General features: G+C 38.8%; 4 protein-coding genes across 9 annotated transcripts in view; 2 read left to right on the top strand and 2 right to left on the bottom strand.

Moving 5' to 3' along the window:
• Nucleotides 1–38: 38 nt before the first annotated feature.
• On the top strand, nt 39–8,881 carry LOC113028155 (uncharacterized). Of its 3 annotated transcripts, none has more exons than XM_026178192.1 (9): nt 39–111; nt 5,234–5,295; nt 5,385–5,489; nt 5,591–5,762; nt 5,938–6,784; nt 7,269–7,450; nt 7,920–8,023; nt 8,121–8,225; nt 8,717–8,881. In XM_026178192.1, exons 2-9 carry the CDS (start codon nt 5,254–5,256, stop codon nt 8,804–8,806), a joined length of 1,647 nt encoding a protein of 548 aa, XP_026033977.1. In that variant the 5' UTR covers nt 39–111; nt 5,234–5,253; the 3' UTR covers nt 8,807–8,881. The 3 variants fall into 3 exon arrangements, with proteins under 3 accessions (XP_026033977.1, XP_026033976.1, XP_026033978.1); XM_026178191.1 differs by lacking the exon at nt 39–111 and adding an exon at nt 3,902–4,059; XM_026178193.1 differs by lacking the exon at nt 39–111 and adding an exon at nt 4,103–4,281.
• A 47-nt stretch (nt 8,882–8,928) lies between these two features.
• On the bottom strand, nt 8,929–15,955 carry cntd1 (cyclin N-terminal domain containing 1). 2 transcript variants are annotated; one of them, XM_026178194.1, is made up of 7 exons: nt 15,680–15,955; nt 11,786–11,861; nt 11,502–11,673; nt 11,248–11,410; nt 11,015–11,159; nt 9,345–9,435; nt 8,929–9,204 (listed from the first exon to the last, which is right to left on the bottom strand). In XM_026178194.1, exons 1-7 carry the CDS (start codon nt 15,852–15,854, stop codon nt 9,088–9,090), a joined length of 939 nt encoding a protein of 312 aa, XP_026033979.1. In that variant the 5' UTR covers nt 15,855–15,955; the 3' UTR covers nt 8,929–9,087. The 2 variants fall into 2 exon arrangements, with proteins under 2 accessions (XP_026033979.1, XP_026033980.1); XM_026178195.1 differs by having other exon boundaries at nt 8,933–9,204; nt 11,248–11,347; nt 11,472–11,673.
• A 112-nt stretch (nt 15,956–16,067) lies between these two features.
• Nucleotides 16,068–17,919, top strand: coa3a (cytochrome C oxidase assembly factor 3a). Its single transcript, XM_026178197.1, has 2 exons — nt 16,068–16,421; nt 17,365–17,919. Exons 1-2 carry the CDS (start codon nt 16,223–16,225, stop codon nt 17,466–17,468), a joined length of 303 nt encoding a protein of 100 aa, XP_026033982.1. The 5' UTR covers nt 16,068–16,222; the 3' UTR covers nt 17,469–17,919.
• An 83-nt stretch (nt 17,920–18,002) lies between these two features.
• Nucleotides 18,003–25,084, bottom strand: part of wnk4a (WNK lysine deficient protein kinase 4a) — a 50,450-nt gene continuing 43,368 nt past the window's right edge. For all 3 annotated transcript variants that reach the window (XM_026178189.1, XM_026178188.1, XM_026178190.1), the window contains 5 exons: nt 24,725–24,812; nt 21,640–22,222; nt 21,079–21,284; nt 20,888–20,982; nt 18,003–19,730 (listed from right to left, as the gene is read on the bottom strand). In XM_026178189.1, the coding sequence (XP_026033974.1) occupies nt 19,728–19,730; nt 20,888–20,982; nt 21,079–21,284; nt 21,640–22,222; nt 24,725–24,812 (975 nt within the window). In that variant the 3' untranslated portion in view covers nt 18,003–19,727. The remainder of the gene's footprint in view (nt 19,731–20,887; nt 20,983–21,078; nt 21,285–21,639; nt 22,223–24,724; nt 24,813–25,084) is intronic.

Here is a 25,084-nt window from a genome sequence, read left to right as displayed (position 1 = left end):
TCATTCATAATTATTCAAGAGAAACAAGGTCGATGCCAATCAAACCTCCATTCATTCCCCCAGAAGACCATGGCATCTGACATTTAACATGATAGATGGAGGGAGACGCAGGCAAGTGTCAGACATTATCCTGATCCTTTTCTTCCATCAGTCAATGAAAGAACAGGTTTATCAGCCAGAGTAACAAATGGGGTAAAATTAACTCTACACAGCGCTTGATTGTGGCATATAGCTACAAGTTAAATCGATCTAAATCTATTCAGAGCTTAAAAAAAAAGTGAAGTCAAACGCAGTGTATGCTGAAGGCATATTTTAGACAGAAAGAGAAACATTTAGTGCAACGTTTAAATGTTTGGGAGATTGATTATCTTGTTTTTCTGCTTCTTATTTATTTATTTAGTCATGTAACTGTAAAGGGCAAATAGATGGGCAAAAAAAAATGCATGCCTCCGGACACTGAAAATGAATTACTAGATGGAGCGTTTGAATCATTTATATCGAATGTTTAATTTATCAACTTGAATAATTGCATTGACATTTTGAATTTGAATCACTTCACGTGAAATTGAATCAGTTGACTTGAATAACTTTTTATTTAGGCCTATTCTAGTGGAGAAAACACATTTCCAACACTGGTCAGGCTTCATGGACATGAATACATGTCGCTATTTAAAATGTATCTTGTACAGTAATTAGTAAAAACAACCAAGAGAAGACTAGTAGAAGTACAATTAGTACAAGTGTTAGAGAAATAAACACAAGGCACACATAGGGTTAAAGCAAATACCTCCTGAAATTTCCCTCAACGAGTTGCACCTCAGCGGGACACTTTTGGTAGCCATCAACAAGATTCTGATATAAAATTCTAGCTGAATATTTTACCACTCTTCTTGGCAGAATTGCAAGAGTTCATTTAAACTGCCTGGGTTCATAGTATGGATCCAACCTTTAAGCATAGTCCACACACTTTTCAGTAGGGTTGAGGTAGGGGTTTTGGCAAGGTCATTCAAGAAATGTAATATTAGCTTCTATTACCCATTAAAACCAGGTTTGTATATGTATATCCCGTTGGAACACCTAACTGTGTTCAAATTTCAGCTGTGTAGCTGGTGATAAAAGAAAGATGTTCTCTTTCATCTAATTGTATGGGGAGAGGTTTTATTTGGGGATTCCTGATATTGAATTTGCTGAGTCATGGTAAATGTTTAGGCACCAGTTTGTACCTTTTCTGCATGAATTTATCGTGGAAATTCATGAACCGAGTAATTAATTAAAATACAAAATGATATATTCCAGAAAGGCATTCTTATCACTTTTGCACACATATTTACTCATATCAGGCCAGGTCTTTTTGTTGGGGAGAAATAACCTGCTGAAAATGTCACTTGCTCATTTGACTTTAGGTTCTTAGTGCAGTTTCTGTTTTTCATCACATTCAAAACATGTCACATGATCTTTGATGATTTTAATAAGCCAAAAAATCTCTGCTTTCTTATTAAGTTTGACTAAAAACAAGACGATAAGGCAACAGGTCTTATGCATTATTTAACAAACCAGCAATAATCATTGTGAATGCAAACTGAAAATGGCCTTTTATGTGGGGGGGGAACGAAGCCTTGATACTGACTTACTAGTCCTTGTTTTGAGAGGTTATATTGTTCCGCTGCAGACTGAGATCATAACACCGTGTTTGCATGTGCCACTGATAATGAAGTTTACCACAAAAGATTTTATGGCAGTATGAACTGAAAATGTTAGTAAGTGAGTAAAACAAGACCTGCTCATGTCTGAGGTACTGCTGTCGTGTTTAATAATATCACAAAGGGGTTTTTCTTTGTAAGAACTCAATTTATTTTGTGTCTCGATTGGATTAATATTGGGGGGCATATTCTCGGCATCATTCCAGAAATCTGCAGTCAGGGCTATTTAAGCAGTCTTTAAGAGAGAAAGCAACCATTTTCTACCACACTTGACACTTTACAGAAAAACATGACAACATAATTTATCTCAGCTTATAAGCCATGTAACTAAACACATCCATCAGTATGCACACTAACAAACATGCCAAAACAGACATTTGTACACAAAAGGTATTCTCTCGCCAATTGGTAATGAGAAATACCTGACGGGTTCCTGGAAACTGGCTTTGGTGTGTGTGTGTGGGGGGGGGGGGGGGGGGGGGGGGGGTTTCTACAGTGTACTCACACAGAGTGTGATAGATGAGGTGGTCACAGATAGAGCTCCCCTCACCTCTAGAAACACAAATCCTGCCAGAGCTTTCTTAATCTCTGTCTTCCCCTGGACTTTCCCATCTGTCTGAATATAAAGAATGAAAACAGTAGAGGTGAGTGTGGAGCCCACTCTAGCCCACTGCAAGAGGAGGTAAGATTAACTGGGACTAACACAGGATTGCAGAGGGATCAGCAGAGTTGTGGGGAGCCAGAGAAGGAAGAGAGTGGCTCAGTGAACCTGCTGGCCCTGGATTTCTTATGCTAATCTACTGGGGTTGTAGCTCACCTCAAATTTGTCTGATGTTATGCCAGTGTGAGAGATCCTTTTATCAGCTGCACATGAGTTCTGTATCATAAAGGAGCCAAAACACTCTCAAATTTGAAGTTACAGATTGGCCTCCATTATCACTCACATAAAGGAAAGAAAGCTTTATTTCAACACTGTCAATAAAACAATATACTGGCTAAAACAATTAGTCTGAAGTGCACCTAAAATTATTTTAAACCCAACAACAAAACTTCATGTGCATTATAGTGATGAAAAAGTGTGTCCAATTGTTTATTTATATCTTCACAAGTAATCCATTAAAACTGTAAATGTTTTCATGGTAGACAAATAGACAATTTCCAGCTGTCGTCTCAGATGTTAAATTAAAAAGAATAAAACATAAACACCATCATTTGAAGCCATTAGCGTAAAGCAAGGAAAAGCTTAAGAGGATAGAAAAAGTAGCTGGAATGAAATTTAAATCATATCACCTATAATACAAACAATATAAGACACAGAGACAGCAAAAAATAAATAAATCCTGGACTGAATGAATCATCCTGTGTTGTGTCTAGACACAGATTTAAATTCTATATTTTGTCACTTAGTTACTGATAGCCTGGTCCAAAAACACACAATGTGTTGTGTTGCTTTCTTTAGTTGAAGAAAATGATTAAAAAAAAAATTTTTTAAATGCCAACACAGTTTGACATAAAATAGTATTTTTTGCACCAACAAGGTGTTCCCCACAGGGGTATGAGCAGCAAGCTTGACATTGTTGTATATGATGTGCAGTGTGTCCTCAAAAAATCTGGGGAAACTTAATAAGTGGGGGACAAAAGAAGTGGCAGGTCTAAAATATTCTGAAAGTGGTTTCCTTAGACTGAAAATATCTAGCAATAGGTCTCATGGAGTGATGAATGTAAATGTAAAACATTTGTTTCTAAACATCAACAAAACAGAGGAAGTCAGAACAGGTGAAATATTCCGTGTCTGCAGCCATCCGGGAAAAAAACGGCGGAAGCTCTGTCACGTGTGAAAAAAAAAAATATATGAGCTGTTTATTCCAGTTAATCTAAAACTGTTGAATATTGGCTTTGCAACAACTCTTTGAACTTGTCTTGCTAAAGCTTTAATTTGATCATAATCAAAGACAAACTTGCCAATAAGTAGTCATCTTGGTCGTATTTTCAGGCAGTTATTTTAAAATTACTGACTATGCTCCAAAGCAGTTAGCCTATACGTGTACTGTCATCTTTGCTTGGACCAAGGAATTCTTGTTGTCTTAATTGACATTACATCCAGCCAGAGAGCAGCGCTTAATTCTAGTGATTTTGATCAGATGTGACCGTCGTGTCCACATATGCAGGTTTTATTTCCCGTAGAGCGCTAAAATTAAATATTTTCAAACTCCCCGCCTTGTCTAGAAACACGTGGTTAGAACTGGACACCAGCCACCGCGCAGCTGCGGATTCTGGTTTCGATGGAAACGTATCATTTGGAAAAAAAACCGCAGTGGTGGATGTATTGTACACAAAGTGGTCATTATCCGAGTACAAAGTAAGTCAAAAAAAGTGTCATATATGTAATGTTTTATATTACTGTAGTTATATTTAAGTTAATGGAATGAAAGGTTTGAAATGTACCTTTTGAAAATGTATTTATAAAGTTTTAAAAGGTTCGCATTGCGCTTTGAAACCACGTCTTTTTTCTTTTTTTCTTTTTAATTTACCGTCTGTCTTTTGGTGATGGTGATACTTTGTGAATAAGCGCAGGCCTGAGGTAATTATCAACGTATTACTTATTAAATAAAATTATTAAACATCATTTGTAAATCCAAGTTCATTTGTAATGTTAAACTTTAGTGTGATTACAAAACAATGTTGAAAAATAACTTTGGAGTTTTGAAGTGCACACTGAGTGGAAAAATAGTCTCTTAGGGACACTTGTTCACATTTTTGGTTACACAAATGTCTAGTTAGCCAATCACAATCACGAACTGCTGAATTTCAAACTGAGCATCAGAAGGAGGACAGTGTACACAACGTTTGATGGCTTCCTCCAGCAGCACATTGGACCATGTAACAAAGCTTAAATATTTCAAACTGGTTTCTCAAACATGATAATGAGTTCACTGTACTCAGATGACCACCACAGTCGCAATATCTCAATCCAATAGATGATCTTTGGGATATGGTGGAATGGGAGATTGATGTTATGGATGTGTATCTGAAAAACCTGCACTAACTGTAATGCTATCATGCCACTGTGGATCAAAGTCTCTGAGGAAGGTTTCCAGCACCTTGTTGAATCTGTGATGGGAAGAATTAAGCAAATAAGGTGTAACAGATGAAGTGTGTAGCGTAGGTATGTTGCTCTCATAAAATAAACCTGCTTTTGATGTCCAGCTTATTTACTTGCTCTTAAAATCTAAAAATAAAAATGATTTCATTGTATAATTACTATTCAGACTCCTTCCAGATAGGCTATTTATTTACAATAAATAGCAGATAATTTGTGTCAGGTTTAACTTCTGGAAGTTTTGTGTGTAACTAGTTTCTGTAAAATTTTTAAGCAGAGAGAGTGAGTAAGGATTCATGGTATTGAACTGTTATCAGCACAGACATTATGTCATGCTATGGCCTTGTTTTCTATGATAGTAACTGAGACCTGATTGTATCTTTAAATGTTCAGACTGGCTTTTATGCTATTTCTCACTGTCTTTGTGTTGCAGGGGACAACACGTTGTGAGTAATGCTGCCCTCTTGGTGGAAACATTTACAGATTGAGAGCATGGTACAGTTTGATGTACACGACACAAAAACTCATACGGACATGCTGTATATCCTTCCTTCTCATCCACTGTATTGAATCTGTTTTATCAGAATTTTTATCAAAGGTGGAGTCAGGAGACAAAAGCAAATATTTCGGGCGTGCCGAATATTTTCACACAATTGCACTCAGTGTCAGCTGCAAGGGAAGCCCCGAAGGTAAGAACACTTTCAAAACAGGAACATCCGATATCCCTCTTGAGTAGCACAGCTTTCCAAAAGTCTCACTCTCCAGCAACCTCTCTGTTTGCCACCTGTAGTTGGCCCCCCACAGCTTTGGGAAGTGTGCTTCATCTGAGCCAGAGAACCCTCTGAACAAAGCCTCAGTGTCCCGCTGTCAAGCTTTTTCCAGCGTAACCCAGAGCATGAGTGCAGAGCTGGCAGTGACTTCAAAAATGCCCCACTGTGGAAAGCCCCCACTGCCATCCAGATGTAAGTTTTCTAGAATGCATTTTGTGCTGCAGGTTGTAGCAGGACCTGGACCGGTTTTCTAACTACCCTGTGTTTTATTTATTTATTTTATAATATTAGTTGTTATTTGATATCCAAAATGTTTTCATTCCAAACCAATAAGTTTAATTTCTTTTCCTTTCTCACCATAATATAGCACACAATGTCCCGTATCACATCAAGCACAGGTCTAAGCTTGTGAAAGATGCTGTATTAAATGGATCTACCCACAGGGAAGCGTGTAAACAAATACAAAGCCAAGACATCCTGAAGAGCAGGAACAATGTGAACCACCTTTTCAACAGAACAAGCTACGGGCAAATCGCAGAGTTTGAGCTCCCCTCCAGTGCTGAGACTCTGGACAACTTCCAGGGAGACACCATCGCTGTCCTACATCGCCACATATTGAATGTATTGTCTGGTGAATCTGAGGTGGAGGCAGATGGCGGCTTAACAGACTCCTGGCAGCACACACGTAGAGAGAGTGATTCGATCACCTTTTCGAAAACAGCACGTCAGTCAAGTTCAGTCTCTGCTGGCTGCTCTCACAGCCCGCTTAGACAGCAGTCTTTCAGGTCACAGTTAAGTATGTCAGCAGTCCTGAGTGGAGCTCCTCTTAGCAGTGTCACTCCTGTCCTAAAACAAAGAAGGTCACCTCATGTGATGCCGACACCACCTGGCAAAGTCAACACGGGCTTTTCAGCTTGTACTCAGGGGGCAAAGCAATGTCTTCCCTCCTTACTCAGCTCAGGCCTCTCTCAAAGGCAGACCTGTGTGGGCAACATGGAGGACGGCGCTTTTCAGAATGGAACCAGCAATGCCAACACACTGCGGTCTCGTAATAAAAGAAGAGGTCCATATACCTCTAAAACCTCCATTATGATGACAGCTGGTGAAGGTGAAGCGCTTCCACAGAATCAAGAGTGCCAAGGGGCTGCTGCTGCTGAAGTGCCCCCATCTTCAAAAGACTGCGATGGACAGATGTTATCCAGATTCAAACGGAGGTGAATTACTTTTACAGACACATTAGGTGATCTACAACCAAATTTTAGGTAATCTTGCAGGATGTTTCAATTGTTAATATGTCTGACTTTGGAATACACTGATTAGCCGTGACTTAACTGGAAATTTAGAGAACTTTTTCAGCTTCACCGCTAGAGAAGCTTTTAATGATTCAAAATATTTCTTGAAATCTTATACTGGACCTTGTTGGAGCCCCTTTAGTTCATCCCATGTGTAAAACAGGACATTTTAACCTCTTTGCCCCTGCTTTTGAACAGATTTTTTGGCTGCTGTTTATGGACTCAAGGTTTCAGAGCAGCATTCAGAGCAGTTTAAACTATACTGATTTAAATATTCAAAACGCTGGCCCTTGTTAAAATGCGATTCCACCATATATAACAGTATATGTATGAGAGTATGTGGAGTCAAACATAACAGGTTCCCATTTAGACATATTGTCTAATGTGATATATCATCTACCTGTAGGATGTTAGAGGAGCCATTACAGGACAATGAGGAGGAAAAAGAGAAAGACCGATGCCGGATCTGCTACAGCAGTGACGCGTCACCGAGCAACCCATTGTTGTCACCCTGCCTGTGTTCAGGAAGTCTGCTCTTCATACACTTGGACTGCCTGAAAACATGGCTCAAGGCCAAAATCCACTCAGGTTGGTAGGCAGCTAAAATTGAGAAGCTGAATTTTCTATATGAATGGTGAAATTTGCCATTTCAACATGCTATTTTTTCAGCAAAAAAAGTTCTTCCATATTATCCAATTACCTATAATATTGATTAGAACAAAATTAAATAATGTTCTCTACTGAAAGAGGAATAACAATATCAAAACTGCAGCCCTGGCAAGACCTCCTACACTGGAGCCCATTTATCATCCTACAAGAAACACATGCTTGTAATGTCTTCAGTGCAATAATCTGATTGATGTTCCTTTTTTCCCCCGCCTGACTGGACCTCTTAATTAATCTTTCTATGGTTCAGACCAGTTTTAACCAGGAAGATAATGTTGCTGTTTCCACTGTGTCTGCTGGTATAGCCCCCAAAAAAGTTGCCTGCAAAAGAAAAAGCTATACGGTAGTATTATGGTCAATATGCTTAGTCACGATGTGTGTGTATTTCCAGGGTTATCTTTCCGTGCTGTCCAAAGATGTGAAATTTGTAAGGGGAGGGTAGTCGTGGACCCAAACGTGTTTGACTTGAAGGACTGTTACATGAGAATTCGACAGGTAAACTGAGAAAAAGAATAAAAAAGAAAAAACAGGCTTTTGAAAAATTAAAACTATAATTACATGACTGCACTTTGTCCTTCCCCATCTGTTTCAGGGTGATGGCATCACTGGGCGCTCTGATGTGTCAGATATAGTGGATATCATGATCATCTCAGGAACTGTACTCTATCTATCCACATTTAACTCCCAGCCGCCCTGGGTAACTATACAATCTTAATATTTTATTTTTCACTTTCTTTAATTATTTATGTTTTTGCATAAAATGGATGTGTCATGGTCCTAATATTGTCTCTGTTTTGCTGTGCCACTTTGTGGTTCTAGCTTTTCCTAATTCCTGGTGCCTTGTCTTGTCCCACTAAGTGTTAGTTTTCACATTTTGGTGCAAGTTATTTCTCTCTGTTATGTCCTGGTTTCCTCTGATGGTTTGTGTTCTTGTGTGTTTTGGGGGGTTGTCTCCACTTGTGACCTTTTGCTACCTGGGTCATGTTTTGTAATTCACCCTTTATTTATATAATCTTCCCATCGTCTTTGGTCCTTTGTTTTCCTTCCTGTTTTTGTTTTTCATCTGCCTTTTTTAAATTTACTACACACAAGAAGATGTCAGTTTCATCCCAAAGCATAAATGTTAACACATTTGAAGATTTTGGGTTCTCTCTACAGCAACTCAGTTTTTTTTATTTCTTTCTGCAGATGCGATTGATGTTCATTCCCTGCATGTTTGCCTGCCTAATGACAAGAAGAAAGATGAGGAGGACCCGTCAAATGTTAATGGGCATTTGATCCCCAGCTCAAATCCACATTTGAGTGTTATAATAAATTGCAGTGCATCAAATTTAAGCGAGTGGATAAGTGTCAGCAGCTATAGTAAGGCTGTAACAGTATTTGAAACTAAATCAATCGTATTTCCACAGCTCTAATCTCTTTTTATTTATTTGGCTTCACAGAATGAACAGTTAACAGTTTTTCTAACACTTTGGCAACATCGCCAATCTTTAGGGATTTTTTTATTTGTTTAGGTGGCATTTTATTGCAGCACACAGATTTTTTTCTTCTCATGCCAGTCATGAGAGTGGAGTGACACTGGAGCTGATGCCAACAATGTGCACCAAAGTCGCGTGAGCAAAATCAGTGATGCTTCTCTTTGAGATTCTTGTGATGTGGCTCAGTTCTCCAACTACCTACAGTTAAACACAGTTCGATTAGATTCAGATTTAATTTAATTGAAATCAAGTAGGTTACTTAAAAAGGTTATCTGAACCTTTACAGTGACAACAATTTCTGTTGCAGGTGTAATATAAAAAAAGAAATTTTACTTTACCTGTTCCCACTTTCTGAGGATGAATGCAGCCACAGCGATGACACCAACACCCAGAAGCATGCAGTCTTCAGTCACTGGTACAAATTGTTCCCTGGTTTTCACAAATGATTGATGACATATTAAATCACACAAAATCAAAAATAGTGGATGGGTAATTTTCTATACTGACATCAGTCTGTTGTGGCATTAAAAGTCTTTCAGCTTTAGTTGATTAATTACAATTTTTTTTTCACTCCCAGCATTGTTTAAAAAAATAGATTACACAGTTTAGAAAACATAGTCTCAAAATTTCAGGTAAATAACTCAAACTTGAGAGAAAATCACTAAGTTGAACTCAATTGAAATTTTCAGAAAGTAACCTGAGATTTTGAGGTGGATGGCAAAAAATGTTGGGGTTTTGTTTATGTTTTTACTTGCAAGCAAGAGAACAAGAAGGGTTCAGATCCAGCCTGGGGCCTCTGTGTGGAGTCTGCATGTTCTCCCTGTGTCTGTGTGGGTTTTTCCAAGTACTCTGGCTTCCTCCACAGTCCAAACACATACATGGGGTTAGGTTAATGGGTATTTTTAAATTGACTGTAGGTGTGAATGTGAGCGTGATGGTTGGCTGTTTCTCTGCGTTAGCCCTGCAACAGATTGCTGACCTGTCCAGTGTGTACTGTACCGCATCATCCTAAATTATTATGAACACTAGTTGGCCTGACAAGCTGTAGGTTTTTAAATTAAGTGAAGTGACACTGAAGTATCTGTGTGACAACCAAAAAAAGAGCTGGTCGAATTCTCTAAATACTAAAGAATGGCGCTTCAGGGCTTCCTGTATTACCTCCTTCAGCAGAGAATACACCAGACCAAGCTTTATGAAAGGAAAGAAGATAAAGCTGTCCCATAATTCACAGCAATACATCATCAGACCAAAGGATCAATATGAATGATGTAAGTAATGCAGATCATGTAAATGTTGTTTAATTGTACGTTCAACTTTGTGCCATAACCTGCTAAGTTTTGAAGAAGGTTAAAAAAAAAGGAAACAGGTCTTTAAATCAAGATCATGAGCTATTTAAGGTTTATTGTAATTCAGTTTGCTAACTCAGTCAGTTATGTCCTCAGTTTAATTGCTGCTGTATTGCCAACCTTTATGATTGGGATTAATTTTTTTTAACTTCAGTCAGAGAAAGCCTTAATATAGGCAGGAATTACACTGGATCTGGAAATATGAGCTGATGGGCTGAGAAAGTAATCTCAGGGTAACAAACATTTCATTTCACTTTATAGGCCATTTATTCCTTTTTATTTAAATTTATAACTTCAGTAATGAAGTCATATTTTCACAGTTTCTCTATTATGAGCTGTATAAAACAGTATTATAAGGACAGTGAAAAGGGCCAATTATATAGGATGAATCTTTTGTAGTCAGATTTCAGCACATTGCTGTCTTAACATCAAAAACCACATTATTAAACAGCTAATGCAAGTGCAGTCAGATTCTCTGAGGTTCGTTGTGGTTCTCTTTCCCTGTGTCCTTATGAATTCTTCAGATCTTTAATGGATCTCATGACATTTCCCATCAAGGTCACAGAAAAGTGATTGGACCATCTGACCTTTGAATGTTCTCCAAAGCTGCATGTCCATTCTACCATCTATCAGAAATATTTTCTTAAAGCCAAATCTAATACCTCTGTTCCCTGGATGGGCTGACACGCTCAGTGGTTGTCATTAACAAGGTTTCATAGATGGCAGTCCTCTCCAGGCTGATAAACTGGAGAACATGGTGGCAGTAGTGATAAAGATGCTTCATAGGGACTGATGGCTCATTGTGTCCTACAAGAGTTTATGTAATCATCTCAAAGCACTGACATTAATATTTATAATATGTAATAAACTTTTCTGTGCATACATGGACCCTTACCGAGAACTTCCAGAAGTATTTCCACATAAGTCAGTGGGTTGAGGACATTTAGTCTGAATTTAAGCCCTTTCAAGACCATCAGCTCTGATTCCAGGAGAGCCTGTTTGGATACAGTGCAGTCGACTGAGTGTAGAAAGTGTACAGCAGTATTGTTGTCAATCATCTGCAAAAGGTGTGGAAGAATTATGGAAGATTATTCTATTTGCGATCTCAGGGTAACTGACATAAGTAATCATTGGCAAGGCAGAACTTGCATGACTGTGCAGAGACAGTTTGTTCGCAAGCTGAACACAGGAGAAGATGATCAGCGGGAATTTGTCCTTCAGTTTGTTATAAACAACATCCTCATAACTTCTCGGACGATTAGAAGTTGCACCTTTAGGTGTGGGTGCGGTTATGAAATCTTCAATGTATTTGACCATGAACCTGGCAAAGATAATGATTATAATTATTATTATAAGTGACAGTATGCTAACTAAAACCAGTAATACACAGGGTGTAACCAACAGGGAAAGTTACATGTGCTGCTCAATCATACCTTTGAAGTAATTCAACAGCGTGGTAACCAACCAGTGGATCCAGTCTCAGTTCTTTAGTTATCAGTAAGATGTACTCTGAGTAACACAGGAGAGGAAGGCACAAGAGCAAAACATAAAACATTCAAAATAATTTAGAAGCAACGTCATGTGTTTATTAAAGGGACACTTAACCCCAAATTCAAATGTACCAATGTTTCCTCTGACCTGTAGTGGTGTTTAGAAATCTATACTAGTTTGATGTGAGTTCACCAGTTTAAGATATCTTAGCTGCAGAGACGTCTACCTAGTGGTTTAGCCCATAAAGTCCTCAGGAAGTTATTTACAGAGATCAGAGCTCTTTCCCCATAAACAACTATAGGACTGAAAGTCTTTTTGGAGCTGGAGAAATTGTTATGGATATTTAAATTTGCAGGTTTAGAGGAATTCTGGGTTGGCCACACTTTTTTTAATCCTACAAAGCTATGTCTATTATTATTTAAAAAAGAAAAAAAAAGAAAAGGAAAAAGGGGCAGGGATAGCTCAGTAGGTAAAGTGGTTGCCCCATGATTGGAAGGTTAGGGGTTTGAATCCACTGAACAGCTACGCTGAGGTACCCCTGAGCAAAGTACTGTCCCTACACACTGCTCCCCGGGCGCTGCACTGGTGGCTGCCCACTGCCTCACTGGGTGAATGGGTTAAATGCAGAGGAGTAATTTCCCTACGGGGACTAACACATTATTATTACTATCCTTTGTATGGTCTGTGGCTGTGTGGAGTTGCATAGAGGAACTATTTTCTTCTCAGATCTAAATCAGACGAGTAAAAGAAGCATCCAGCTGAGGGGGGAAGCATCAATGTTCACATCCTGTCACGCTGGCACCAGCATAAACCTGGCATCATGCACATTTGGGTGCCAGTTTTTGCAGATACAGTTTGAAGATGTGGAAAATAGTTCTAGCTTTAATCCACATTCCAGCCCTTGCATAAGTTCATTAGATCTGGATAGATAACAAAAGAATAAGGTTATGGATAGAAGTGTCCAAAATGAGTTTAGGATGGGTGGGGTCCTTATTCTTAGAAATAGAATAAGAAATAGAATAAGTAAGGGAATAGTTTGAAGGTCATTTTACTTCATAGGCCACATAGAGCCCAATTTGATTTCACGTGGGCTGGACCACTACAAGTTACATAACCCGTGAGATAAATAAACCTTAAAAAAATCTCCAAATGTTTCCATTTCCTTTAGTCTTAAAATTATGGACAGTTCATTCACACAACAAGCTAAGCTTTCTTAAGAAAAAAAAAGTACAATTTCCACATTCATTACATGTACATGTAAAGGTATTTGAGGTATTATGACTCAAACATGACAAGTTTTAGAAATAAACTGTCCATTTTTTGTATCTCTGTTTCAAACCTTGCATTTCATCATTTTAAAAATATAATTTGGAAGTTATTATTAACTTCTCTGCATCCTCTGTGTATTATATATTTGTGTTTTATGCTATTAAGCCATCCCACCTTCTGTTTTAATTTAACATCCCCTTTTCTTGTACTCTGTGATTTAATTCAGCTGTGTCTTTCTCCCCAGCTGTCTCTACCTTTCCAAATTGCCTGCCTGTGTATATACAGTCAGAGTGTCTGCTCACATTTCTCTACCTGCTTTCCAGCCTTAGTGTGTTTTTAGATTTAAGGTTTTAGCAGGTTAGTTTTCAGTTTTCCTTTTGAACTGCATCTTTTGAATTTAAAGCAACTCAATAAATGGCTTGCTTTAAGTTTCCCTTTGCCTCCTTGAGACTTTACATTTAGGCTCTCATCTCTGCAACATTTGACAATAACAGGTGAAACCAACACTGATAAGCACTCCTCACAAGGCTGTTCCCATAAATCTAGCCATATAAACGGTATTTTAGCTGATTTGTGGGCTACAAGGAAGCATATGGATTCATTAAAAGTTATTATCACTGTTTTCCATTGCTCCTCCTCATCCTCTCTCACAGGATTTGTCTGCGGAGATGCTCCTAGCTGGTAAACTCAGCTGCCTCAAGGAGTTTATATTGTGAATCGACCTCCATAATGACAGGGTTCACAGATCCAGATGTATGAAAGACTTCAGAGTGATTACAGGGTGCAATGAGGCTTAGTGGGCCATTCAGAGGTAGTCCTATACAGCTTAGTCACTACCTGCTGACAAAAGACAGACTTCACCCCAAAGGCTTGAAATACACAAAAGACACTCTGCTGTAAGTCTGGTGTGTACACAGTAGTGGTTTATAGTAGGTTATCTACCATGGATGATATGCTGCAGTTTTACTTTAAGTCTGCATTATTTTCATCTGGACTATTTTTTAACATTATTTTATCTGAACAAGGTCACTACAGTTAAGTAAAACTAAATGAACAGCTATAGGAGTAAAAACATGTTAAAAACCTGATTTAGTTTAATTAATAAATTAATTAATTTTTCATAACCAAAGATGTTTTACTTAGAATACTAAATAAAAGTAATCCAAACATACATAATGATTTTAGTTTAGTTTTTGACAGTTTGGACAAGTTTGTCATTGAAGCCAGCCTCAGTTTGCTTTAGCACTTGTTTATTGGGCATTTACAAGACTATAAAAAGACAGTTGGCCTCACAAAGTGTTGTGTTTGTATTGTGGCTCTTTACAACACATCTGTCTAGCAGAGAGCCAGCTGTTCTCTCTTATGCTAGCAGTATATTTCATGGTATAATACTTCTGCTGTGCCTTTTCTTTTAAATGACTTTAGTAAGCATTTTTTTTCTGTTTTATTTTGCTTCATTGCAGGGGTGTCCAACTCCAGGCCTTATGTGCCGGTGTCTTGGAGGTTTTAGATGTGTCCTTGATCCAACACAGCTGATTTAAACGACTAAATTACCTCCTCAACATGTCTTGAAGTTCTCCAGAGACCTGGTAATGAACTAATCATTTGATTCAGGTGTGTTGACCCAGGGTGAGATCTAAAACCTGCAGCACACTGGCACTTGAGGCCTGGAGTTTGAAACCCCTGCTTTATTGAATTTACTGAACTTTTTTTAAAACTTTTTTTTCCCAGCTTCAAAAATAGCATTTAATTAAAATGTTCTTTCTTGTCACATTATTTCAATGTATTAAGATTTTAACTTAATTTGATTTTTAACATTTGAGTTGTTTGAGTTATTTTCTTTATTTATTATAATTATCATATTTTATTATTTCTTATTGAACTCACTTGTTCTGGCTTATTATGTTTTATTTTGTTATATGATTTCACTTAAGTTATTTTATAGGGTATGTAATGACCTGGTGGTTTTTAATCACTGAAAATTCTCAAATTTGGGATATATGAAGTACATAGCATACTTCATATACCCCACATTTGTGTACTATATCCTCTCAAAGCAGATCTGATAATGTCAGATTCTGAACTTCCCCCACCATTACAAAACAACAACAACAAGAAAAACGACTTACAAATAAAATAACAAAAACTAAAGTAATGAAAAAGGAAAGGAGAAAACAACATACAAAAAATATAAAAGAACAATATGTGAGGCATGTTAAGAAACAAAACAAACAAATAAAACTCTATAATAGTGAGCATTAAAAAAATCTACAAAAAACGGCAAACACAAAACAACCACATCTAAAAGTAAAAAAATAAAAATAAAAATAAAATCTCAGACATCTGGAGGAAGGTTTAAAAAATCCAAATAAAAACAAAGAAATACATAATAATAAAACAAGTTCTACTTGGCTCATTGATAAATTTCAGTTAGCAATAACGGAAAGAAAAACGGTTATTCACGTGATTCCAGCTGAAAATCTTGCGATATTTTTTTTTAAATTACCGTTACGAATAAAAGACAAACAAATGTTTTCTACAAAATAATAAAACGGAGCAATACTCACCAATGACTCTCTTATTTTTGAAATTCCCGCAATATTTCGTTGAACTCAGGAGGTTATCTTTGTTTCTTTTGTCCAGATTTACAAGAAAATCAGTCAGTAGGTCAAAAGAGGCCTTCCTGAATTTTACACCTGCTGCGTTACTTTTACTTGGAGAAAAAAATAATCTTTTCGCCATTTTAACTTCAGTAACTTACTCTGAGCACGACAGACAGCTACATTTATGTGACAGACTACTCTTAAGTTTATTTACTTTTTCAAAACTAGACACCCATAAATAAATAACCTGCGTCTTATATTTTCCAAAAGATGGCGCTATTCCCGCATGTTTCCCCCGTAGGACCGTCTTCTAACAGGAACCAAAAACTACCTCTGCGACTCATTTGTAAGTTGCACACGTTGTTTTCTTGGCGGTTCCTCTCAGCGCAGATCTGATAACACCCGGATAGGACACACGCAGCGCGCTTTGACAGAGCAGAGTGTTTAGAACGCAGCGGCGCGTGTAACAATCGTGAAAGCGCCGTGCTAACCTCACGAAGTGCAGATATGGCCGACAAAACGCCGCCTCAGAAATCCAACTCTCCATACGCAGCCAGGATAGACCCAACCAAAGAGGGTCTTTCTCAAGATCAAATGCATTTTATCAGACAGGTGGAACTGGAACAGTGGAAGAGGAGAACGTCGAAGCTGCGGACACGAAACGTGGTGACGGGACTCGCTATCGGTGCGCTCGTGTTGGGAATTTGTATCCTTGTCAAACGTCAACGCAAGGTGAACTATGTAACGTTAGCGTAGCATGCTAACGTTAAGCTGTGTCCTCTGTTTAGGAGTTAGGTTAAGCTCGTTTACCAAGTATTAAGACAGACGCAAATGTATCGGCTTACTTAAGTTAGAGTAATAGCTGTCAGTTTCATTGAATGCTAACGTGACAGCTAGCTCAGGTAGGTGTAAAACGATTTAAGTGTACTGCCAAAGGTAAACATCAGTGTTGTTGCGTTTAAAAGAGAACTCATTAAGAGTTTCAGGGTTGGTAATTTAACCAACCCTGAAACTGGCAGCGAAAACTGGCCCCCGGAGCACCTCGTTTGAAGGAATTTATTATTCTGTTGATCAATGAAATCCATTAACTGAAAGCAATGATATTTCCTCTTGTGTTTTGGGATAAACGTGTTTCCTGAACGCATCACTGGCATTTTGAATGACAGATGTCGAAATCTGAAAATTTCATCCACTCTTATGGCAGTTAAGCGCGTCAGTAGCAGCCAGGTGCTGCTAATCAAATGCACTTGATAAGTTTGCAAAGTTGCTTCTGAACAAACCATATGACTTCTTGAACAATGTCCCTTGGACAGACGAGACCAACGTGGATTGACCGTAATGCACAGCATATGAGTACAAACACCTTGCTGTCAAGCACAGTGGAGGTGTGATGATTTGGACTTGTTTTGCAACCATAGGATCCGGACACCTTGCAATCATTGAGTTTATCATGAACTCCCCTGTATAAGTATTCTAGTGTCAAATCTGAGGCCATCTGTCCCAACAGGTAATTCTCCTTCAGAATTGGGTCATCCAATAGGACAATGAAGTTATCTTATTTAATCATGGGATGTACTTAGTTTTTTCGGTAAATTTGTTTTGTTTTCATGCTTTCAAATATTTCTCTTAACCACTTGCTTCCAAATTAGACGGCTACACATTTTACTCAGTCTCCCAGGAGCGGATCATGGATGAGATCGATGAGGAGGCCAAGCGTGTGAGAATGCAGGGACCAAAAACCGGTGCCAACTGAGATTTAAGTGTCATCTGCTTGTTGTTGGACTTTATTTCTGTCCTGCACTTAACGAGGAGGAGGACTCATGATGCCACTGATCATATTCCATGGCTGCTGTGTTCTTTTTTGTAATGTTGAGACAGCTGGACTTGGTCTTGATTTGAAGGCAATTGTGTGGCTGACTTAAAACTAAGTGCGGTGTAGTTTTGAAGAAGTTTCCTGTCAGTGGTAAGGACCAATCCGCTGACTTGATCATGACCTTAGAAGCTACACTGTAGCACAATCGGCACCCTTTATCTGATGTTTCCAGCAATGATTAAAATAAAGGGAATATAAAAAAATATCAGTCAGCTAATGACTTAAAAATCTACAGTGGCCTTCAACAATAGAGAATGCCAGTGACACTGCAAAAATAACATTATTTATGCTAATAAAGTTTTGATTTATGAAATAAAAGCCTCATGTATTAGATTGCTTAACAGCTATGTCTCTGTATTACCATTTATTTAAGAACGAGACAGAAAGCAGTAAACATGACACAAGACACCGTAATACTTAGGATCGCATTTATTTTCATCAAAATTTAATATATGGAATTGGATCTAGCCACCAAATCTCAAGAGCAAATAAGACATTGTTAGGGAAAGGCACAGATTCAGCATGGCAGGACAGTAGCTTCAGGAAGCAATACAATTATATATTTACATTCAAATAAATCTGAACTAGAAACTTTATTTCCTTGAATATATTAAGATTTGGGAGTTTAGGTGCCAAGAAATTCAGTGTGATGGGAATATTTTAAGGCAACAGCTACAGATTCACAGCTTTGACTGATTCCTCTACACCCCACAAAAATAGACATTGTTTAAAACCATGGGTGGGTAGATCATCACGTCTGTGATCAAACATGAAACGGGAGATTATCATCTATGGGGGGAAAAATGACAGGAAAACTCGTTAGCTCTCGCTTGAGTGAATAGTTTTACACACAACTGTGTTAAATGACTGAGAACTACAAGTGGACTTAAAGTGCACAATGTGCTTGATCTCTGGAATAAGCAACAATCAGACTTTTGTTTGAGAAAGGATTAAGATAGATGAAGTATTTAATTTGCTCCTAAATTGTAAACATGAGCTATAAATGAATTCCGTTATATACACATGTACAGTTAACAGGAATTCAGTAGTATAAAGTCTAGGTGGATTTTCTCACCATCCTTTCCCCCCTTTTTTAAAACCAGCTACCAGATTTTGAAAGTGATGCGTAACATTTTTACACTTGTGCACCATTTAACTGAACTTCTGCCCATGTGTTTAAAACTAAATTTGCCTTTTGCTGAAGAATCGTACAACATTTCTCACCTGTTGGGACACGATATCTTACTACACAGCTGTCCAATGGAGAAAAAAAAAAATCACCTTCACTACATCTGAAAATTGCGGTCAAACGACTTCAAGCTGAGTCTAGAGAAAACATAGGTGTCCAAATCACTAAAGGAAGCCAGATAAAGACTACAACAAATAACTGAATGAAGCCCCTGGAAGGCATTGATCACAGTTCTAGCAAAAAAAAAAAAAAAAAAAAAAAAAAAGTATGTTCACTGTGCAGCTGCTGAGACATCTTTACCAAACTACAGCGAGTGAGGTGTGTAATAGCTGTCAGTGTGTGTGTGTGTGTGTGTGTGTGTGTGTGTGTGTGTGTGTGTGTGTGTGTGTGTGTCAGTCTCACTGTTCACATTTCTGTGCTCCAGACTAGGTTAACAGCAGCGAGTCAGACAAGCAGGAAAACAGCAACTGTTGTCGTTCTGCGTCAAAATCGTGGTAAAGTGCTGCAACTCGGCAGCTGCGGCACGGCATACCGCCGCTTGACTGCGTTCAGGCAAAAAGATAAAAATAATGTCGTGATGTGACACTGTGCAGAGCACTGCGGCAGCCTGGAATGAAGGTGGTTACGTCCGAACCGTTGGGATCTGACAGTTTATTTACAAAGAGCAGACACGAACGTGTCACTTGGCTGCTATTCTGTGCTTCAGCTGCAACAAGTTCACCAGGTCGAGATAATGGGCTGAAATCTGGAGGTTACACTTCCTGTGTAAATCCAGCTCCACTGGTGATGAGTTTCTATACATTTGAGGTAAGTGGCCATGGGCGGACAGGGAGCAGTTTGCAGATAGGTGTGCCAGGGTTAAAGCGATCCTCCTACAGGACAGGTTTGACCACTGCAGTCACACTTCAGATGAGGTAGTCCAGATAACGGCGTGCTTGGCTTGGAGTTTGTTACTAGAAAAGTGAAATATAAGAATACGATTTAGAACAATGCTTTTTTTGTTGTGTATGGAGGACAATGGTTAAAGGGTGTCTACAGAGTATAAACCTCTCCTGACATTTTGGCCTCCTCTACACATTCAGGTCAGAAAATGTAACTCAATCTGTTGGACCAAGTCTTTGAGTCTGTTTTTATAGGCGTTGAAACAGTTAGCAGTAACAGTTGGATGATAAAACACATTAGCTGACTTAATGGATGTAACAGTTTAAGCTAAACACTGCATATAAAAGATGCATGTGGCAATTGTGACATCACCCATTAGTAATTGAAGCCTCAAGCTAAGTGTTTTTGCAGTCATGACCTATTAGCAAGTGAAGGCTCCGTTTGGAAGCTGGCTTTCAAAACCATCTGAGAAACCGATGGACGCTGCACACTGGTAGGCTAACGACTAATGGATGTAACTCAGGTTTATCCTCTATTCTGACTCTGGGTGGTATTATAATTTACAAAATGAACATCATATTGTACTGAATAAGACACAAAACTTGTAATTGAGTGTTTCATGATGTCAGACATCAAGGGAAGGCAACTGGAGGAGTTGCCCCCTGCTGGCCATTAAAAATAATGCAAGTTCAAGGCTCTTCAGTATTGGCCTTACTTTCCAGACCCAGAAGCTTTGGCCATCTTTTGCATACAGACTATATTTTAGATCCAGGGATTTAATGGAAAGATGCTTTTTTAAGTTTAGTGACAAATATGAGGCCAATGAGTCAAGACAACGAGACTAACGATTACTCTTGGTGGTTCAGGCTTTATTGGTTTAGACTTGGGACAATCTAAATTGGATCAACAATAATATTTTTGCTGTCTTGTTTTCACATTAACAAACAACTGGAGGACCATGTTTACATTTCAGCTCACTCTCATGTTGAGGAGACATCAGAGGAAAAACATTTTTTATGTGAATCTCAATTGGAAGTTTTTTCTTAATTTGAATTTAATGGCGTTTTAAAAACGGCATTAAAATAAAGGCATGAATTCGTTTTTATGGCTACACCTGTGTGTTTATGTTAATTAATGTGCAAACAATCGCTAAATTTAACTTGTTTATACCTGCACCTTGTTTCATTTGTCATATAATCAAAAGCTTGTTAAGGAAGTGCTGACTCACCATTCTACTTAGGTCTGTGGCAAAAGTGACGCCTTTAAAAGGTTTGTCCTGCGAGCCACTGCTGCTGCCTCCAAGAGAGTTTCTCCTAATGATACCTTGGAAAGCAGTACATGACTTATAAAACTCATTCAGACTCGAAGCTGTTGCATATTTACATGATAATAAATAAAGAAGGGAATATTCTTTGTTACCTTGAAGCGGTAACATCTCCAGTCGCTGAAGGCTGTTCCTGCGAGACGAAGGAAAACCGTTTCCTTTGGAGAGGCGGCGCTGTCGGCTGGACAACATAGCAGCAGGAGAGACGATGCCCGGAGGGGGGACCTTTCCCATCTTCTTATATAGTTCTTCAATTTCTCTTTTCTGGGCAGCCTGCAGGGCCAGAACTTCTGCCAGATGTCTGATAAAGGACAAAAAGAAGCACATTTAAAGACTCACTCAATCAGAGTTTTAATTTAGGTCTTTGATTAAGTTATGTACTGAATTTGAACATGACTTTGGGAGAGTGGGGGGTTTATCTAAACACAATCTGTTTACAGTAAAGACAATAAGTCTGTTCTCTTGTCTGGCAAATCTCGACATTTCCTCGTTATTCTTTATATCAAAACGGATGCAATTTTTTTTTCAGTGCTCTCAAACGAATGCCAGATATGAACGCTCATAATGTAGCTCGTCTAAGCAAACAGTTTAAAATGTTCCTGAAAAAGCTTTTTTTGTTATACGTTACTTTAACTATCTTAAGTGGTGTCACTTACTTCTCTCTGAGCTCCTGAAGCTCTTCCAGCATGTCCTCATCTTCACTGTCTGAGTCATCACTGCTTAGGTAGGGAGCACTGCGGTTATAAGTCATCATCCATAAATTGTGAAGGGCATTGGTGTACTGTGGACTGTCCGCTGCTCCGTCCCACAGCCTCCCCTCTGTATCAGCAGCCGTCACAGAGAGCCCGCTGTCTGCAGACGTTCCCAACAGGCTCAGGCTGTATGCCCTTCGACGGCTTCTCCTCCTCCCCCTTGGCTGTTCCCCGATAACCTCTTCCTCATCTTCATCTTCCTCTTCCTGCTGCTGCTGCTCCTGGCTCACTGCCCATCCAGCCTGCCCGTCAGCCTCCTGTTGGACTCCCGAAGAACCTTTGCGGGGTTGTGGGTGAGGAGGGGTCATTGTGAAGGAGGTGGCCAGGCTCGCCTCAGACTCACCCTGCTCCTCTGTGCTGCTCTCCGACTGGCTGCTGCCGTTCTCTGCGGGCTTGGGGGCTGCAGGTGCAGGCGCATCAGGCAAAGGGATGTCCATGCTGGGCGTCACCTGGAATCGTCCAACAGTCACTGATGCAGACTGAACTTCTGCAGTGTAGAGGAAGAAAATGCGTACATGTAAAGGCTGTCAATCACACCTAATCATAGACTAAACAGCAGCAACTGTTCTGTAATCATACCTAATCACATGGGTTTGATTAAAAGCTTGTCACATATTTCTTGAGACAATAACAGGTCTAAAGGTGTATTAGGCTTTTTCAGCATGCGTTATTTCTAAGCATTAAAGTGAATTCCCTCTAAAGAGTCTGAAATTATAGCAGTGACAGCTGATATGATGATATATAGCTATGATGGATAGTCACAATCAAACACAACCCAGGACTCATTTAAAAGTCAGCTAATTTGTTTACCCGGCATTTCCCAAACATGTTTTATGACAGATAAGCTTTTTTACACTGTACAGTTTAACACTTTACATTTTTGTACTGCTCATGCCACTTGTTTTAATGTGTTTAACTTTAAGGAAAAGGGTCATTTTTGCATTGTTCTACTAAATTTATATTCCTTTATTTCCCATCCTCTTTTATTCTCTTTTTTTAATGTTTGTAATTTGTTAGAGTGTGTTCTCCAGTGTGCTTTGTGACTCCTGAATGCTAACAGCACTGTTTAAACCAGCATTGTTTGCTTACATGGTCTCCTTACACACTTTTACTCTGCTTGCATGTTTGAATAGAGGCCTCGCCACATTAAGGGATGTTTAAAACCAGCTAGCTTTAAATGTAGGCTCTCCAACATGGAAGTCTGCGCCAGTGGAGCATGAGGTAGAGTTGTGTATTAATCGGAAGGTCGGTAGATCGGTTCCCGGCTACTCCCGGGATATAAGGAGAAAATGCTACACACTTAAAGATATCAGTTTGAGTGTGATTGTTTCATTTTATACATGCTTTTGGAAAGGTAAAAATTATTTTAAAGGGTAATAAAAAACAAAAAACAAGAGGAAAAAAAAAAGAATGAACCGAACAGATGCGTAAAAACTCATGGACGTTATCTTAGCACATCCATCTGGCAGTGGGATAAATCACTGCAGATGCTAACTGGAAGTTCCCGTTTCTGTCAGAGAGAGGCAAGCTTGCTATTCTACTTCTACCCGACTACTTAATTAAGAGACCCTTCAACAACCACAAGTGACTCCGCAGGGATTTACAATCGTCACGGATTGGTGGGTGTAGAGGACGAGATGGAATGTAGCCCAAGTGTGACTGCATGTGCTCACATCTGGAGGCAATTTAGGGTTTTAAAAGGCCTGCAGTGCTTCGATTTGCCCACTGAGTGTCCTCCTTACAGTAAATGCAGAACGAGTCTGGGTCTGTGCCCACTAAAACAGAGGGACTCTGTTGAATATGGGCTTCTGAGGAGGGTATAAATACTGTCAGGTGTGGACATGGGAGGAGAGCCTTTAATGGGCACAGCTGCTCGCTGATTGGCCTTTGTCAGTGGGCCGGGCCGCAATAACACCTACGTTTGTGTTCATATTGAATGGAACATTAAATCCAGACTTGCGCTTACGCAATAGCTCTGAGGCACCAGTAATAAGTGATAATGTCAGCAGAGACAGAAGGAACTAGGATTGCAGAAGGAAAAAACTCAAAAAGCAAATGGTCCATCACGTATTTTGAGCCATTACAACAAAATGGATGGCTAAAGGTGCATGTGCGTGTTTGGGACGCACACATAAATATCATACAATAGGCTATTTTCTAGCACTCTGAGCCTCTGGCTAGTAACATTCATCATGTTAGAGCAGTGTCTGCTTGGGGAGTTTTGCTGCAATTCACACATGTACAATAAACATGTCACAAGCAGGAAATCATAAAGTCAGTGTTTGAAAAGAAGAAAAATTCCAAGGATACACTCTCTGGATAAGTGCTTATCTAAGCATAGCTCTGCAGAAAAAGCAGACTTTGTATTGCAGTTTTCTCCAAAACTGCTCATCCATAAATGTGAGTGATTAAACACTCAAACACTCAAAGACAAAAAATATAAAAATATTAATAAAAGCATGTTGAGATTTAGAGTACTACTTAGAGTATTAGAGTAGTACTTAGGAAATCTTGTGAGAACTTTCTGATAGGAAAGGTAGGAGTTGGTTTTATGGTTAAAGTTTATGTTACAGTTAGCATGAGGGTTTGCGATGTAGGACTATAACTGGTAACAGAGAGCAACTTCTAGCCAGAATATGAGAACCGCTTTTCAAAACCACTTCAAACCCAGAATCACACTTACTTTAGTCTTTTGTAATACTTCTAAATCAATCATGGGATAACAGCTTGCTATCTTCCCGTTCAATAAATAAAACTATGTACCCCGGAGAAGAACTCTTTAGTAGTTAACCAGTGCAACTATGACACAAAACTGCATCGGTTATATGAGGTTGGTGTCTATGCTTGTGCAGTTGCTAATCACATTATTGTTTGTTTATGAAGTACTTAATGATCTCCAGTTATTTCAAAGCTGAACATCACTGCTATGGCCTTTTAGTGATGCAGAGACCTGCTTGAAAAACATGAGAACACGCAAATAATTTCTTACCAGATTTGGGGGAAGAAGCTTTTGGTTTGGGGGTACTTGTATTCTTCGCTGGCACAGCAGGGTGCAACCGGCTGTTGAAAGATGATAACTAAACAGAGGGAACAAATATTATTAGCACACGACTGATACTCATTAAATGCCATTTTAAAATTCAACCAATAAATCAGGGCAGTGTGATGGAAGTCCCCGTCTACATGCTAATTTACATTCAATTATTCTAATTAGCTCCATGCAGTGAGGAAGAAATTGCAGTCATATAAAGTGTTGAGAACTATAATATAAAAATGACTAATGAGAATTATTGATAAAGATTAATGAGCTAATCACTCCTATATTAAAAATTGCTTTAGAAGAATCAGA

This window comes from Astatotilapia calliptera, chromosome 8, assembly GCF_900246225.1.
Source record: "Astatotilapia calliptera chromosome 8, fAstCal1.2, whole genome shotgun sequence".
In the NCBI taxonomy this organism is placed as follows: Eukaryota; Metazoa; Chordata; class Actinopteri; order Cichliformes; family Cichlidae; genus Astatotilapia; species Astatotilapia calliptera.
Note: the sequence above shows the minus strand (reverse complement) of the source record. Positions and strands in the feature narration are given on the sequence as shown.

What these genes read in the sequence shown, in the direction of transcription:
- cntd1 (XM_026178194.1), bottom strand. Translation starts at nt 15,854, where the DNA reads ATGGCGAAAAGATTATTTTTTTCTCCAAGTAAAAGTAACGCAGCAGGT. An exon ending in AGCCCATCCAGGGAACAGAG is followed by an intron (nt 9,436 to 11,014) that starts GTATTAGATTTG and finishes TGTGAAAACCAG; the next exon opens with GGAACAATTTGTACCAGTGA. An exon ending in TCCTCAGAAAGTGGGAACAG is followed by an intron (nt 9,205 to 9,344) that starts GTAAAGTAAAAT and finishes GTTTAACTGTAG; the next exon opens with GTAGTTGGAGAACTGAGCCA.
- LOC113028155 (XM_026178192.1), top strand. Translation starts at nt 5,254, where the DNA reads ATGCTGCCCTCTTGGTGGAAACATTTACAGATTGAGAGCATG. An exon ending in ATTTACAGATTGAGAGCATG is followed by an intron (nt 5,296 to 5,384) that starts GTACAGTTTGAT and finishes CTGTTTTATCAG; the next exon opens with AATTTTTATCAAAGGTGGAG. An exon ending in GCCCCCACTGCCATCCAGAT is followed by an intron (nt 5,763 to 5,937) that starts GTAAGTTTTCTA and finishes ACCATAATATAG; the next exon opens with CACACAATGTCCCGTATCAC.
- coa3a (XM_026178197.1), top strand. Translation starts at nt 16,223, where the DNA reads ATGGCCGACAAAACGCCGCCTCAGAAATCCAACTCTCCATACGCAGCC. An exon ending in TGCGCTCGTGTTGGGAATTT is followed by an intron (nt 16,422 to 17,364) that starts GTATCCTTGTCA and finishes CTTCCAAATTAG; the next exon opens with ACGGCTACACATTTTACTCA.